Below are 17,797 nucleotides of genomic sequence, written 5' to 3'. Positions count from 1 at the left end.
CACTACATATGAATGCTTTCTTAGACCCCTTAGTTGATGAGCTTAAAGAACTTTGGCATGGCATGATTCTGGAAGACAGCTCTTTGTTAGGACATCAAGTTTACAGAGCAGCCCTGCTTTGTCTTTCATCAGATATCCCTGCAACTCGAAAATGTGGAGGCTTTGTTGGACATGGAGCATACAGAGGTAATTTAAATATTAAGATTAAATATTACATCAACAATAATCATTGAATCAGTAAAATCAATATGTAAATGTTTACATTGTTTATGTTTTAATGGATAGCAGTTGGTCTGTTTAATTAAATACTGAAATATGAATGTGTATGTAACATATTGCATTTAACTTACATTTGCAGGATGCCACAAGTGTTTGAAGACTTTCAGCAAGAAAGGATTTGGTGAAAAAATGGACTACTCAGGATTTGAACTGTCTTCGTGGGAGCCACGTATGTTAAAGGATCACACACACTATGCTTGATTATCCAAACGGGCAAAGACGAGGGCAGAGCAGAAAAGAATTGAACGGGAGTATGGAGCTAGATGGTCAGAACTTTTCCGCTTGAGTTACTATGATGCCATCAGGATTGTCGTCATAGATCCAATGCACAACCTTCTCCTTGGTACGGCAAGACATGTATTCAGACTGTGGACAGGACTAGGAATTTTAACAACAAAAAGCCTTGATGAACTTCAAGCTAGAGTGGAAAACATCAAAGTACCTTATGAGGTTGGAAGAATTCCCTTACGGATTTCATCTGGCTTCACAGGATTTACAGCAGATCAGTGGAAAAACTGGACAACCATTTACTCACTGTTTTGTCTGAAGGGGCTTATCGACAACAGACACTATGACATGTGGTTTGACTTTGTGCAGGCTTGTATCATACTCTGCTCCAGAGTCATATCCATCAATAGACTGGAAGTAGCAGATGGATACCTGCAGACTTTTCTCTCCAAATTTGTCAAACTGTTTGGCCCATTGCGCTGCACCCCCAACATGCATCTACATCTCCATTTGAAAGAATGCATGTTGGATTACGGACCAGTTTATTCTTTTTGGTGTTTTTCATTTGAGCGTTTTAATGGAATACTGGGAAAGTTTAATAACAACAATAGGACAATTGAAGTCCAGATTATGAGGCAATTTCAGCAGAGCCAACAGCTTCATATGCCATGGACATGTGAATATGGTGCAGAATTTGCCAGTATTTTAGGAAGACAAATGGTTGGGACTTTGTCATGCAATGACACAGCTGATATGCTTTATGTGAAGCACAGTGTTTTGGTGTCAGCAGAACGACTTTTCTTAGAAAACTGTACAGTGGTGCCTCTGTCTCCATTCCACCAGACAATCTTGGATGTGTCTGATAGACATGCAATGTTGACAATGTATCATCAGATGTACCCTTGTGTCACTGATGTTGACAGTTTTGCCATGACATGCAAACGGGTAACATATATGAATGTAACTTACTCAATCGATGGATCTAGAGCAGAAAGGTCAGCATATGTATGTGCTAAGTGGTGTGGAAACACTAACAGTTTTGAGGAACCCATCCTTGACCCTCTAGCAGAACTACGACCAGCCATTATAAAGCAGTTTATAGTTGTTAATGTTGTGTCAAAAGGTACTGCATTTAAACATGTAATTGCACAAGTTTCCTGGCTTCATCCCCATCCGGACAGACATCCATCCATCCATCCATTTTCTAAACCGCTTTATCCCTCATGGGGTCGCGGGGGGTGCTGGTGCCTATCTCCAACGTTCACTGGGCGAGAGGCAGGGTAGACCCTGGACAGGTCGCCAGTCTGTCACAATAGAAGTTTGGGGTTTGCAGGAAACAGACACGTCATACCCAGCATCATTTCTGCCAGTTGAGCGCATTGCTGGGAGATGTGTGGTTAAAACATCCTCTGTGCATTTAAGTAAGACCAAAGAAAAGGTCACTGTAGTCATGCCACTATGCACAGTAGTTGAGCTCTAGGAGACTGTGATCTCTGCAGACCCCTCATTCTGATTCTAATGTTGTTTGCATGGAATGCACATTTTACCTTGCTGATTCTGATTCACATTTTACCAGCTGATTCTGATTAAAACAAATTTTTTAAATAAATTATTTTGTGTGGCTGCACAGTGGTGCAGTGGGTAGCGGTGTTGCCTTGCAGCAAGAAGGTCCTCGGTTTGAGTACACCCCTGGGTCTTTCTGCATGGAGTTTGCATGTTCTCCCTGTGCATGTGTGGGTTCTCTCCGGGTACTCCGGCTTCCTCCCACAGTCCAAAAACATGACTGTTAGGTTAATTGGCTTCTCCAAATTGTCCTTAGGTGTGAATGGTTGTTTGTCCTGTTTGTCTCTCTGTGTTGCCCTGTGACAGACTGGCGACCTGTCCAGGGTGTACCCCGCCTCTCGCCCAGTGAACGCTGGAGATAGGCACCAGCAACCCCCGCGACCCTATGAGGGATTAAGCGGTTTGGAAAATGGATGGATGGATGGAAATTATTTTGTGCATTTTTTTTACATAACATTTGCCATTGTTAATGGCATACACAGTAATCTAGCATACTTTAATAAAAGAAATCAATTCAAGCTAAAATGTAAGAGTCTATAATTAGGCTATACTGAGCTTGATCTATTTGTACCAGAGATTTGGGGTAAAACTTGGGGTAAAACTCCCCCTGCAACCCTGATTTGCATTTGTATAGCTCACAGCATTTTCATTTACATGTTAAAGCCTCCCCTAGAATAGGGGGTTTTCACTGACGTCACTGGCCAACTTCCGGTCCGCCATATTGGGTGGCACACTTCCTTATCTCTAGTTGTCGTACACGTATTATCGTATCGCGAATGGATAAGTACCCCAGCACGCTAGAGCGACCAGATAAGGACGTATATCTGAGGAAATGTTCCGTGATCGACCATATGGACCCGTATGCCCTCAACGGTGCCTTGTTTAGCCGTAATCCTGATGATTGGCCAAATGTAGAGCACGGCGACATAGTGCATTACCTGGTGTTCGGTGAAAACCCTCTGCACACTCTTGAGGAAATGAGAGCTTACAAGGGTCTAAAGGCTCACAACCAGTTCACATCTGGTTATGTACATCAAGGAAATCGCCATCATACGTGGACGGGTGAGTTTTAATAAGATGGTAAAAATGTAAACAATCCGACGCAAATGTGTCGCATGCTTCTGCGGTGGCTGGCGGCCGGCGGCGGGCGGTGCGCGAAGGCGCTTGGCTGCAGGGCCGATCGACGCCGCTCGCGGCTTTAATTATTTAAGCAGAACAATGACCAGTGCAAAATTAAGTTGTATTTACCGTATTGGCGCCGGTAGGAGCTGCAGATCATAAAGCCAGCAAACAGTGGGAACACAGCAACTCGTTCAAAGGTAAGCTGCGCTCAGACGGGCTCTGGCACATGCTAACCGTCAGTGCTAACAACCACTCACGCATGTAATGTACTTTTAACTAGCTGCTATGTGTTTCAAACGTTTAGAACACACTCTCATTGACATCGGGATACTGTGGAAAGTTATGTTCGGTCGACTTACAGCCGCGATCCAAGCGAGCCGACGACTCTGTTATCTCTGTAACTCGTTCAAAGGTAAGCTGCGTACAGACGGGCTCTGGCACATGCTAACCGTTAGTGCTAACAACCACTCGCGCATGTAATGTACTTTTAACTTGCTGCTATGTGTTTCAAACGTTTAGAACACACTCTCATTGACATCGGGATACTGTGGAAAGTTATGTTCGGTCGACTTACAGCCGCGATCCAAGCGAGCCGACGACTCTTTATCGCTAACAGTTGTTCTCCGTGGTTGCGCCTCCAGGCAGGAAAGCGGTGGAAAATTAATCCGTTTCTATGTTTTTCCCATGGCAATCATGTGTTGCGCTGTTACAGCCCACAATACAGCAACGGTTTACCATGGTTGAAATCAAGTTAAGGTGAAATTAATCAAATTAAAACACGGCTGAGAGAGGGAGTACAGTACGCGGTAGTAATAGGCAGTAGAGGCGGCGGAGGCAGTCAACACGGCAGCCGCGGAAAGTAATAAGTCATGACGCCCAAGCCCTATTATTAATATATTCTTCTTACATGTTTTAAATACTTAACAGTTAATTACCTGTGACAAAGTGAGCACCGCAGACTCTGGCGTATTCCAGCTTAACACCGTCCAAATCGGACCTGGATATCCGTGTCAGCCATAGGTGGCGGTGTTGTTCAGAGAGCTGTTTTGTTTTTTCACACTGATTCACTATTACGGCTGGTAGGCGATAGAAAGAGCGTTGATCTCCACCTCCACGGGCCGTGCAACCAACCATTAAACACGTTTTCCCCATTGTTCACTTCCAATACTGCCTAAGGCGTAATACAATGCAGGTCAACGGTGCGAAACGACTGCCACCCAATATGGCGGACGCGCTGAGTAGTCACGTGAGCGTGACGTCAGCTGAAAACCCCCTATTAGGAGGAGGGCGGTCATGGGGGGACAACTGCCAAGCAAGGCCCACGTCAATTTCTGACAATTCATGGCAGTTTTCGGTGTTGCCTGCAAATTACTGTGAACAGCCGTTAACCTGAACTTCCACGACAATCTACAGTGCCGCATAGTGACAAAAATCACACTTTTCATGCAGTGAACCCCATTATTCTCTTATTTTTTTTATCATTTCTGCTTGTTTTAACAGACAGCTTTTGTAAGCAACCCTGGTTGTGTTTTATGTCCCCTATTTAAATCTTGTTTGAAAAAAAAAAAACTTTAAACTGTAGTATGCTGTAAACAGTAATTAATTGTTCTTCTTTTAAAAACATCTCCCCCTGATCATTTAACTGCTCCACACTGCTATAGATAGAATTTTTATGAGTCTTTAAACCTTTTTCAGTCATCTAACATTAGTTTAATTGATAATACTCCCCAATACAATCTTAACCTCATCTAATTCAACCTTTTAACAAGTATCTTGTTCTCAGTTCTCATGTGTTTAGTTTACCCTTGAAAAACTTTAAGCAGACATTACTCTGAGTGATTTCATACATTTTCATTTATCCATTATTATTATTGTTGCATTTTCTGCGTTCTTACAAATTTAGGATCTGTGTTTGTTAAATTATAATCACCCAGTGATCTATGAATCCTTATTTTATGTTTGCACCCTGTCTTGTCCTGGCAGATTAACAAATTTCCATTGTAGAATTTGCCTTTTTAATCAATCACTGTCTATTTTGATAACGAAGAAGCATTTCCAACATTTTTCTCATATAATCTGCTAAGTCAGTTTCTTCTTTCTGTTCCCATTCATTCTTAAAATATGGCAGCCTGTATTACCTGCCAAACAATGTCTCAGAGGTCTCATAGCTTTAAGGGGGATTTGAACAATGATTCTTTAAGTCTATGTCCTTTTAAATTTGCCCAGTAATGGGGCATTCCTCAGAGCATGTAAGTGGGAGGGCTTCACAATTCAACTGGAACTTTATTCAGTGTTTATTTGATCACAAATTATATGATCCATTCACTTTGGTCTATCTAGCAACAGATGTTTAGGTTTATATTTTTGTTCTGGAGAACACTGCAAATGGCTTGGCTAGGCTTAGCTCAAATAATGCTGGAACATGTTAGCTACCACACTGCCCAACAATACTTCTAGCAAAAGAAAAACTTAACTTTCCACCAATACTTCTTTCTCTCCGCCAACTTTATGACTTCTACATTTCAACCAATGTCTCAGTAATTCGATGCTGTGCTTCTCGATTGAAGCATGTTGAAATGAAGCTTCTGGGACATTCTCATCTTCCAAAATTATTGGTGTTGCAAAAATTGCCATTTCTCAGTTTGTAATTTGATTGTCCAACCTTCTGGGGAACTGGAATTGATTTCCGGGGGGTGGAGCTAACCGGACCTATTTGAGAAATGCCCCATTATACAATAACTTTTATTCTGAATTTAAGGGGCATCTCTACCATTTCTACCTGAAGTGCTGCAATTGGAGAGGTTTTAAAAGCTGCAGTAGATATTCTCAAAGCTTGATTTTGTACATTGTTTAACTTATTAAGGTTTGTTTCTGCTGCTGAATTATAAACAAACACATCCATAATCCAAGACGGACCTAATTAACCCAGTACACATGGTTTTCAGAGATTTCCTGTCAGCTTCCCAATCACTTCCAACTAAACATCTCATTATATTTAACACTTTTTTTGTTTTTGTCTACATTTTTAAAATGTACACCCCATGTCAGCCACTCATCAAACCATAACCCTAGAAATTTAAACTGTTTAACTCTTTCTAACTCATGACCATATAAGCTTATATACAGGTAAAAGCCAGTAAATTAGAATATTTTGAAAAACTTGATTTATTTCAGTAATTGCATTCAAAAGGTGTAACTTGTACATTATATTTATTCATTGCACACAGACTGATGCATTCAAATGTTTATTTCATTTAATTTTGATGATTTGAAGTGGCAACAAATGAAAATCCAAAATTCTGTGTGTCACAAAATTAGAATATTGTGTATAGGTTAAATTTTGAAGACACCTGGTGCCACAAACTAATCAGCTGATTAACTCAAAACACCTGCAAAGGGCTTTAAATGGTCTCTCAGTCCAGTTCTAAAGCCTACACAAATATGGGGAAGACTTCAGATTTGACAGCTGTCCAAGAGGCGACCATCGACACATTGCACAAGGAGGGAAAGACACAAAAGGTTATTGCTGAAGAGGCTGGCTGTTCTCAGAGCTCTGTGTCCAAACACAATAATAGAGAGGCAAAGGGAAGGAAAAACTGTGGTCAGAAGACGATGAAGACCATGGAGCGCCTCATCCTAGCTCACCTGCACACTGTGGTGAGCCCCACCCTGGACCCACTGCAGTTTGCCTACCAGCCCAACATCGGAGTAGAGGATGCCATCATCTACCTGCTGCAGCGGGCGCTAACCCACCTGGAGACCACCGGGAGCGCTGTGAGAGTCATGTTCTTTGACTTCTCCAGCGCTTTCAACACCATCAGACCGGTGCTACTGAGGGGGAAGCTGGAGGACGCTGGGGTGGACAAACATCTGGCTGACTGGACCATGGACTACCTCACTGACCGCCCTCAGTACGTGCGGCTGCACGGCTGTCAGTCAGAGGTGGCACTTTGCAGCACCGGGGCCCCCCAGGGCACCGTTCTATCTCCGTTTCTCTTTACTCTCTACACCTCGGACTTCACCTACAACACGGACAGCTGCCACCTTCAGAAGTTCTCTGACGACTCGGCCATTGTGGGCTGTGTGTCTGAGGGGAACGAGGTGGAGTACCGGTCGGTCATCATGGACTTTGTGGACTGGTGTGAGAAGAACCATCTGTGCTTAAACACCAGTAAGACCAAGGAGATGGTGATTGACTTCAGGAGAAGACCTCCACCTCACTCACCTGTGAACATCCAGGGGCAGGACATAGAAACCGTGGAGAGTTTCAAATACCTGGGTGTTCACGTCAACAATAAGCTGGACTGGACACATAACACCGACGCCCTGTATAAGAAGGGCCAGAGCCGGCTCCACCTCCTGAGGAGGCTGAGGTTCTTTGGAGTGAGCCGGCCTCTGCTAAAAACTTTCTATGACTCTGTGGTGGCCTCAGCCCTCCTCTACGCTGTCGTCTGCTGGGCTCCTGGCAGTGCAGAGCGGGACAGAAAGATACTGAACAAGCTGGTGAGGAAGGCCACTTCTGTCCTAGGCTGCACTCTGGACTCAGTGGAGGAAGTGGCTGAGAGGAGGGTGTTGTCCAAGTTCACATCCATCATGGACAACACCTTCCACCCCCTGCACCAGACTGTAGAGGAGCTGAGCAGCTCCTTCAGTGCAAGACTTAGACATCCTGTCTGTAAAAAGGAGCGCTACCGCAGGTCATTTATTCCTGCTGCTATCAGATTTTACAATGCTGCACTGTAACTGCAACTGTGACCATAACTGTAATAATTAATGTGCAATAACCAAGGTGCAATAATCTATTTAATACATTGTCCTACAACCCGTGCAATAATCCTGATGTAGTGACTTCTGCTGCTATCACCACCTGAACATAAGTCAGCCCACATGTATGTATGTATGTACAAATGTATACAATGTATATGCACGTACATACGCGTAGGTGCGTATGTAAGTAGGCGCATAGATATATGTATATATTTAAGTATATAGATATGTTTATATATATATATATATATATATATATATATATATATATATATATATATATATATATATATATATATATAGACCACTAAGAATGTAAATGAGACATCATATGCCCATTCCTATTTCCTTTTTTGTATTTTTTGGTATTCTTTCTGATCCATTGTATATATGAAGATTCACTGTATATAACTGAATGCACCTTCCCTACTCTGCACCTTCTTGTATGAGCCAATGTGACGAGTGAATTTCTCCATTGTGAGATCAATAAAGACTATCTTATCTTATCTTATCTTAGAAAAAGTGTACAAGCGATAGGGATCACCGCGCCCTAGTCAAGATTGGGGGAAAAAAAAACATTCAAAAATGTGGGGGAGATTCACAAGGAGTGGACAGCTGCTGGAGTCAGTGCTTCAAGATCCACCACCAAGAGATGCTTGAAAGACATGGGTTTCAACTGCCGCACACCTCGTGTCAAGCCACTGTTGACCAAGAAACAGCGCGAAAAGCGTCTCACCTGGGCTAAGGGAAAAAAGAGCTGGACTGCTGCTGAGTGGTCCAAAGTCATGTTTTCTGACGAAAGCAAATTTTGCATTTCCTTTGGAAATCGAGGTCCCAGAGTCTGGAGGAAGACAGGAGAGGCACAGGATCCACGTTACCTGAAGTCTAGTGTAAAGTTTCCACCATCAGTGATGGTTTGGGGTGCCATGTCATCTGCTGGTGTCGGTCCACTCTGTTTCCTGAGATCCAGGGTCAACGCGTCCGTCTACCAGCAAGTTTTAGAGCACTTCATGCTTCCTGCTGCTGACCTGCTCTATGGAGATTTCAGGTTCCAACAGGACTTGGCGCCTGCACACAGCGCAAAATCTACCCGTGCCTGGTTTACGGACCATGGTATTTCTGTTCTAAATTGGCCAGCCAACTCCCCTGACCTTAGCCCCATAGAAAATCTGTGGGGTATTGTGAAAAGGTAGATGCAGAATGCCAGACCCAAAAACGCAGAAGAGTTGAAGGCCACTATCAGAGCAACTTGGGCTCTCATAACACCTGAGCAGTGCCAGAAACTCATTGACTCCATGCCACGCCGCATTAATGCAATAATTGAGGCAAAAGGAGCTCCAACCAAGTATTGAGTATTGTACATGCTCATATTTTTCATTTTCATACTTTTCAGTTGGCCAACATTTCTAAAAAAAAAAATCCCTTTTTTGTATTAGCCTTAAGTAATATTCTAATTTTGTGACACACAGAATTTTGGATTTTCATTTGTTGCCACTTCAAATCATCAAAATTAAATGAAATAAACATTTGAATGCATCAGTCTGTGTGCAATGAATAAATATAATGTACAAGTTACACCTTTTGAATGCAATTACTGAAATAATTCAAGTTTTTCAAAATATTCTAATTTACTGGCTTTTACCTGTAAGCTTATTGTAAGCTTACTTTCTACACAAACTCTTTTTCTTGTAAAGAACACCACCTTGGTTTTCTCCACAGAAAATTTAAATCCCCAGCTATGACCACCTTTCCATAAGAGATATTGCTCTCTGTAGCCTCTTTACTATAAATTCTAAATTTCTTCCTCTATTTCACATGGTACCATGATCTGCAAACAGTGAAAAACCCATTCCACCCTCTATGTCCTTTGCATGTCATTAATTGCTACTAAACATAATAATGAACATATGCGGTGTTCCATTATCTATAGTCAAGCTTCTTGAATATTGTTTTCCAATACATACTTGTAATCTTATGTTTTCTAAAAAAAAATGTTATTCATATAAACATTTGACAATTTATTCCCTGTCATGGTTTAAGTTTTGTCTGGCTTCTTTTCTTGTCATTTTGCAGTTCACTCAGCTCACCCTCCCTCAGCAATTAGTCACACCTTTCTGGACACTAATTAGTCTTTATTCTCATCACCTGTCAGGCTCCCTTTATAAGCTCACCTTGTTTGTTTGTTTGGCTGGCTCGTAGTGTTCGTTTCCTCACCATCATGCCTGTCTGCTCCTGTTCCCCTGCCTTGGTTCCTAGATCGTCAAGTTTGGTTTTTGTTTGGCTGCGCTGCTGGTCTCTGTTCCTCCGTCTTCGTCTCTGGTTCCGGTCCCGGTTCTGCAGCAGCCCAGCTTCCGTCTGTTTCATGGACTACTGTTCCTCTGTGTCATAGACTCTGTTCCTGCCAGCCAGCTCCTGCATCCTTCACCTCTGCCCGGTAACAGACTCTGCTTCCTCATGTCACCACCATCCACCTGCAATAAACTCTCTTAAATCCTACTCTGTGTGTGCGTGCTGTGTCCGAGTTCATCCTCGACAAAATCATGACATTCCCATTCTTCTAATTTTGATTAATAAACCTTCTTTCCACACCATATCATACGTCTTCTCTATATCAAAGTAAACTGCCACTACAACCACTTTATTCACCTGAGTGTTTCTAATTTCATGTTCTAAACATATAATTGTGATCTATTGTACTTCTTCCTCTTCTAAAACTACTCTAAGACAACATTTTTCCATATAATATATTAATCATTCATTTATCATTCTCCCCATTATGTTACAGATCTTAGATGTAAAAGCTATAGGCCTATAACTGCCTGTTTCTTTCACATCTTTCCCTGGTTTTCTAATTGGAATGATCACTGCCTTTTTCCATCTTAGTGGTATTTCCCCATCCTCCCAAACTCTGTTGTACAATTCTAAAAAAATATTTTTAGATAATTCACTTAACATGCTTAGCATTGAATAACAAACCTGATCTTTTCCTGTGGCTGATAATTTGGATTTTTGTAAGTGCTCGGTTCATCTCTGCCGTTGTAAATAGCATATTCAAGGACTCATTTGTGTCTTTTATTTGATGCAATATCTCTTTGTTCGCTGAAATACTCTTTTCTCTTCCTTTTCCCCTTCTACACTACTATTTTCAGAACTGTGAATCTTAACAAAAGTATTTACCATCATTTCTGCCTTTTACTGCTATTACTTCTCCTTCATTTAGAATTGGGGGTATCTCTTTTAATACCATTCATCCTTTTAATTAATTGACCAAACTTAGAACGTTTCCTTGCCTACAGAATTGCAAAACTTTCTCCAACAATCTCTCTTTGCATGTTTAACAATTCTTCTGACAATTATTTTCAATAATTCAAAAGCTTTATTCAGTTTCTTAATTGCTTTACTACAATCTTTTGTCCACCAAGGAACACTCTTCTTTTCCATATTTCCTCCTTTCCTTAGCCTGGTTTGCGTCTTCCAAAATAACTTTCATACATACAAATTCAAAACATCCACTTTACTATTTATATCAAATTTATCTTCACTAATCCTGCTAAAGGCTTCCCAGTCTCCTGACCTAAAACACCATTTTTAAATACTATTTACATTATTTATTTCTACACTTAACTCAATTTGGTCCATACAGGGAAGTGATAACTTCCTATTGTTGTATCTTTGATTACTTTCCAAGAACATACTCCTGCTAGTAAATCTGAAACTTATGTGAAGTGAATTGCTGACAATATATTCTCCATAATGTTAATTCTAATTCCACTACCATCATTTAAATTATATTTTTTTCCATTACTTCTTCTATTATGTCCCCATTTTTAGCATTGTGATTACTCCATAAAGTATTATGTCCATTGAAGTCTCCACACAAAATTACTTTTGCCTCCACAAACTCAAACAAATCTATGAAATGTTTTTTGCATGGATTATAAAAATGCACAATTTTAAAATTACCTTTTTTAGTTCAGATTTCATTAGCAATATATTCTAATTCTCTTCCTTTAACTAAAACTCTGAAGACTGAATCCCCTGTTTCATAAATGTTGTGCATATGAAATCATAATTTCATATGGAGAGGATGAAGAGAGGAGCCAGTTGGAATGCCTATTGTGGCATTGAATATCTGTATGAACATCTTATCAACATTTTTATTTTACAAAGTCTGGCAAACATCAGAAGTCTATCATCTGTCTGTCCGTCCGTCCGTCTGTCCCTCCCTCCCTCCCTCCCTAGCAGGATGAATGAAGCCTGCCCTTAATGATTGAGCGCCCCTATGGTGCATCCAGTTACTTGATACCAGGGGTGATGTGGGTATAAAGGGAGGCATTTGCATGTACCTCTCCATGGCCATTGACATGGTTATAGCGCTTGCATGGTTTGTTGCTTGTTTTGTCAGTGTGTACAAGTCAACTGAGTAGAATAAATACACCTTCTCCAATTGCACAAAAGCTGTAAATGGTGTTTGTTTAATCCAATTTATTTGGGAATGCAGAAATTACTACTATGTGGACTCTCCTGCTTTTCTTGGGTGTGGTAGTAACTTCTCTTCTCCAGGTAATCATAGTACCACAGAAGGGTATACTTTTAGGAAGGAACAAATTTCCCCACAATAAATTTTTTTCCAAAATGTTTATTGAAAGCATTTTCTGTAAAAAATAAAAATTCCTCTGTATTATATACTTTGTATATTTGACCTTATGATTACTCAATATTTTTCCTATTAATCCTCAATAAAATTACGTTACTAGAAGTACACCTTGAACCCGTTGAGCCACTGAAACTAATATCCTCCTATGGGGATGATAAAATGTATCTTTTCTACATATTAATGATTGTTAAAGAAGATTATATGCTTATTTGTGTTTAGGTGATGGATTAGTAAAGTAGTTCTCTACATCGACTGAGCTACTGCGGTCAACAATTTCATGTTATAGATATCTTTCTGTGTTTTGTCCTGTTTCTCTCTGGGAAATGGCAGTTGGATTAGACTTTAATGGCACTGTGTCTAGCCTAGTGAAAGATGAGGTAGAGGAGGGCAAGGTTGTAGTATAAATTACTCAAACAGCCAGGCAATATGTCTGTAATCTGAAACAAATTGCTCAGAAATTGTATTTGGCGAAGGAATGTCTTCAGGTTATTACTATGCACATTACAAGATTTTCAGTGGTAAAAAATGAATCACTGAGAACTAAGTAAAACTAGCTAAATTCTTAATAGATAGACATATGTGGTGTTTTTGCTCTATAACTTGTTCCAGTTTGATTCACCCTCTGCTTCTGTGATATCTGATGCCAGGAACCCTACACTTTGTTACCCTCTGCAAGGCTAGTAGTTTATTTGTTAACCGAGTTGGGAAGTGACATTTGATCACTTTGGGTAACTAGAGACACATGAGACACATTTCAATAAGTATAAACTGAACTTTTGTTTACTTGCTACAAAGCTCAGAAAGCGTGGGTAAACCCAGCACTGACGTCACAGGAAATGAAAATGTTTGTGGTTACAGTTAGCTATAGGGGGAAGTGAAACTGTTGTCTCTGTCACTTACAAGCTACAAATGGATAAGTTTAAGACGGTTCTGAATATTGCCAGCAAACAGACCAACCTTGGTTTTGGGTTGGTTGCTTTGATGACAGCTGGAGGAGAGCAGATCTTCTCGTCAGTGGCATTTAAGTGTCCCTGCAACGACCTGAACTTCCTGTATGGCATGGTCTTCCTTTTGGTACCAGCGCTTGCTTTGTTGCTGCTAGGCTACATTCTGAGTAAGAAGATGTGGAAGCTGTTAACAGGTCTATGGTACAACAGGGCAAAGCTGTGTGGCTGGAAAAACCTGGCTGTCACTTGCATGGCTTTCTTCCAGATCAGTTCCACGGCACTGGTAGCACCGTCCAGCTGGATTGCTGTTGCTCTGCTTAATGGTAACTATTATGAGTGTGCAATGAGTGGGATTAATGTGAGTCTTTACAACCAGCACGTGTGCAGAGATGTGAATACTGACTTGGACTGTGCAACGAAGCTTCACATGTTTCCTTGTGATAAACGTCACGAAGAGGTTCTTCGCATATTAAGATCTCAGTCTCAGGTGAGCAGCCTGCATATGTGATTCCACTCCAGTATTTATGTTGCATTTATGAAGCAAGCCTTTAATGAAACAAAAGGATCCCAACATGGTACTGCATTAATGTCAAAAATGTTTTTAAATACTTTGACCTATAACTGAGTAGCGCATAGATCTTAGCCCATGCACAATGCAAATGTTTGACAGTCAGATATTTATTAGTGTCAAATAACTGTTGTTAACCTGACTGAGGAGGAAGGGATTTTAAATTCAGTTCTACCTTCGAACGTACTCACAGATAACTCAGTTAAAATTGTTTTCCATAAGTAGACATATGGCCAGCTATATTCTGTTAGTAGAAATATAACCTTTAGTCGTGTTGAGCTAAAAACATGCGTACTGAAGACTACATGGTGTTTTTAACATCTGATGGATAGGTGAGTAGTAACTACATACATTTACTTGAGCAACCTTCTATTTTAGGAGTAGTTTTACTACCCAATGCAGTTTAACTCTACTTGCATAATATTTTCAAGCATAACATCTATTAAGGGCAAGTTCTGGCTGCTCTACCCACCTCCTTACTTCACTGTGTGAACAAGATTAGAAATGTTTACTCTGATTTAATTTTTTTTGCTATTGTGTTATTTAATTTTTACTCATTCTTTGATTCTCTAAAATAACATAATTAGCATTTTTGTCTGATTACATCATCGTGTCCAAAATAATTATGTTATGAAAACTCAGAGCTTGAGTTGTCTTTTTACTAAATAAGTTTTGACACTTTGAAAAGCTACTTTTTACTTCAAGTTTAGTAAAAATATATTGAAGTAATGCTAAACTTCAGTACAATTTGTGGCTACTTTACCCACCTATTATGATTAAACAGTGATGAGATCTTTTCAAATGCTGTTAAATGCTGTGTATTGCAGGCTGCCTTTCTTAACCTTACTTGCCAGCTGAATTCTTGCTGTATTTTTGCGTTCACAAACACACAAGAATACATTTTGTCCTGCCCCCGCCTCATCTGTTTGGTATCAAATCAAAAATGGTTTCTGCCAATCATGTTGCAGTATGGTGGTTTAAAGTGGGACATACAGCTGTGACAAAAGTATGCGCTGCCAAGCCCACAGCTGAACCAAAACAAATATGGCAGTGAATGGAGATGCACATTTAACTACTGCTATCACATCTGTTTTGTTAGAATCCACAATTTATTCTTTAAAAGAGGAACAGCAAGAAGTACAGTGACCAGAGTAAGCTGTAGTTTCTCATTGCACTTTCTGCTTCAACATTTTCATTTGATACTGTGATTGGCTGAAACCAGCCTTTGGTGGAAAGCAGTATGTGTTGATTCACCCAATCAGTTCGGTAAGTTCTGCTGAATGTCCCTCCTTTCCCCGATGGAAGCAGGCCAAGATTGATAATGTACAGAACGTGGAGTGCTATCAATCTGGTTTGAAAGGGTTAACCCCCTGTGTCTGGTGACCATCACTTATTGTTTTTGGATGCCTCAAGTAACCTGCCAGCTCATTACAAACCGAAAAATCTGCATACCCGTTTCTGGCCTTTATGTGTACTAAATTATGTTTAAATCTCTTGGGTTTAATTTGTTGCTTTTCTGTTTGTTTGTTCCTTGCAGTAGAGTGTTGTCTTAATTTATAATGATAAATTATATTAATAAACTTTTTAACGTTGTTTTCATGTTGATGGGGACAACAGATTCTAGGTTGGCTTGTCATCACCTCCGTCATGTTGTCCAGCTTACTGATTATCTGCTTGGCTCGGTGCAACTCACCCATCAGCTACCAGCAGCTGAAGTTCTGGATGGCATATGCTCAGGAGGAAAGTGACCTCATGGATTTATACACCAATAAACATGCCAAAGAGCTTGCTGAGAGAAACCTAAAGAGCTTCTTCAACCAGACAGACCCAGAAAATGTCATCACTCCCTCCAACAAGGACTGGGAGAAAATTTCCTCTTTGTATAAGTTTAGCACCAAGGATCACTTCTACAGCACTTTGCATCGATATGTGGAGACAAACCTGGAGGGTGATGATGGCATTAGGATGGTTTCAGTAAGGTCGAATGAGCAAACTGACAACCCTGCTGTTCTTCATTTTGTGGATGGTGGAATGGTTTCAATGTGAGAAGGAATTTCAAGAACAAAATAGTATACAAGACAAATTGTAGAGGATATGTGTCCAAACAACAATAACTACTAAAGATGCAAATGTATTTGGTTTGTTTGAAGTTTTTTTTAAATCTTGTTTTAGTTTTGTATTCTTGGGTAACCAAGTTCTGCATTTCAACTTATTCTTGAATTTGATCATATTTTTCTCGGTATTGTTTCATATATCCCTGTGTTTTCCTGATGATTATTTTATTAAGCAATTAATTCCTGATGAATTCCTTACCTCCATCTGCTGCTGAACATCAGAATTCAGTCCCTTACTTTCGATCAAATTAGCAGTTTCTGTATGTGTATATATATATATAGACAGACGGACGGACGGACGGACGGACGGACGGACGGACGGACGGACGGACGGACGGACAGACAGACAGACAGACAGACAGACAGACAGACAGACAGACAGACAGACAGACAGACAGACAGACAGACAGACAGACAGACAGACAGACAGACAGACACACACACACATGGTTTTGGATGTTTTAATCATTAAAGACCCCATTATCTCAATTTTGTTTGCCCCTTTTTAGCTGCCATTTCTTCCTCTAAAAATTGTTTTGATACATTTTGGGATATTGGCAAAACAGTGGGTAATTATTTAAATAAATGATTTATATGTTTGATTTATTGTGTTGTTTGAAAGCAAGGGAACAATTAGGGAGTGCATCTATAATGAATTAGATGAAGGTGGACCCAGAATTCAGCCAAAACAAGCGAGGTACATAAAGAAACCAGGTTTTAATAAGCAGAATGGGAACAGGCAGTCTTAAAGTTTATACAGGGAATCCAAAAGTCGGTACACGAGAAAGCAATCCAAAAACAGGCAGGAATTACAGACAGGGGCTATGCGAACTTGGACAAACCAGGTGGATCCAAAGGCTCTCTACACATGTGGCAACCTGGGGGGTGGATGGATTTTCTTTTTTTTTTATGAAACCCAAATGTAAGATGTTAAAGTTAATATGGGATACCGACAACGCCACCTGGAATAACTCCAGGAAAATAAAATAGTAAGGACACAGGTAAGTTCTACTGGAAATGAGACAGGATTCAAATAGTTTTACAAAAGTTTATTAAACACTATATGTCTTTTGTTTAAAAAGAATCACAATAATCTGCAATTGAATGGTTAAAACAGTGAATGCATTTTTATTTAAATTGATTATAAAATAGGCTGCACAGTGGCGCAGTGGGTAGCGCTGTTGCCTTGCAGCAAGAAGGTCCTGGGTTCGAGTAACCCCCTGGGTCTTTCTGCATGGAGTTTGCATGTTCTCCCTGTGCATGCGTGGGTTCTCTCCGGGTACTCCGGCTTCCTCCCACAGACCAAAAACATGACTGTTAGGTTAGTTGGCTTCTCCAAATTGTCCTTAGGTGTGAGTGTGTGCATGAATGGTTGTTTGTCCTGTTTGTCTCTGTGTTGCCCTGCGACAGACTGGCGACCTGTCCAGGGTGTACCCTGCCTCTCGCCCATTGAACGCTGGAGATAGGCACCAGCACCCCCCGCGACATTAATCAGCTACTTAGTACTAATGTGATCAGAGAAAGCTGCAGCCCCTATGCAGTGGTGAGAAAA

At 40.6% G+C, this 17,797-nt stretch overlaps 1 protein-coding gene across 1 annotated transcript; it reads left to right on the top strand.

Moving 5' to 3' along the window:
• Positions 1 to 12,782: 12,782 nt before the first annotated feature.
• On the top strand, positions 12,783 to 16,605 carry calhm6 (calcium homeostasis modulator family member 6). The gene is made up of 2 exons (XM_012859541.3): positions 12,783 to 14,050; positions 15,749 to 16,605. The coding sequence occupies exons 1-2, from the start codon at positions 13,526 to 13,528 to the stop codon at positions 16,175 to 16,177; spliced, it is 954 nt and encodes a 317-aa protein (XP_012714995.1). The 5' UTR covers positions 12,783 to 13,525; the 3' UTR covers positions 16,178 to 16,605.
• The last annotated feature ends 1,192 nt before the right edge of the window (positions 16,606 to 17,797 follow it).

The sequence above is a fragment of the Fundulus heteroclitus genome, unplaced genomic scaffold, assembly GCF_011125445.2.
Source record: "Fundulus heteroclitus isolate FHET01 unplaced genomic scaffold, MU-UCD_Fhet_4.1 scaffold_61, whole genome shotgun sequence".
Lineage (NCBI taxonomy): Eukaryota > Metazoa > Chordata > Actinopteri > Cyprinodontiformes > Fundulidae > Fundulus > Fundulus heteroclitus.
The sequence above is the reverse complement of the archived record's forward strand: the minus strand, read 5'-3'. Positions and strand labels throughout refer to the sequence as shown.

Bases quoted from the DNA above. Each gene is read 5' to 3' on its own strand.
- calhm6 (XM_012859541.3), top strand. From the start codon at position 13,526: ATGGATAAGTTTAAGACGGTTCTGAATATTGCCAGCAAACAGACCAAC. The intron at 14,051-15,748 runs GTGAGCAGCCTG...TGGGGACAACAG, and splicing joins TATTAAGATCTCAGTCTCAG to ATTCTAGGTTGGCTTGTCAT.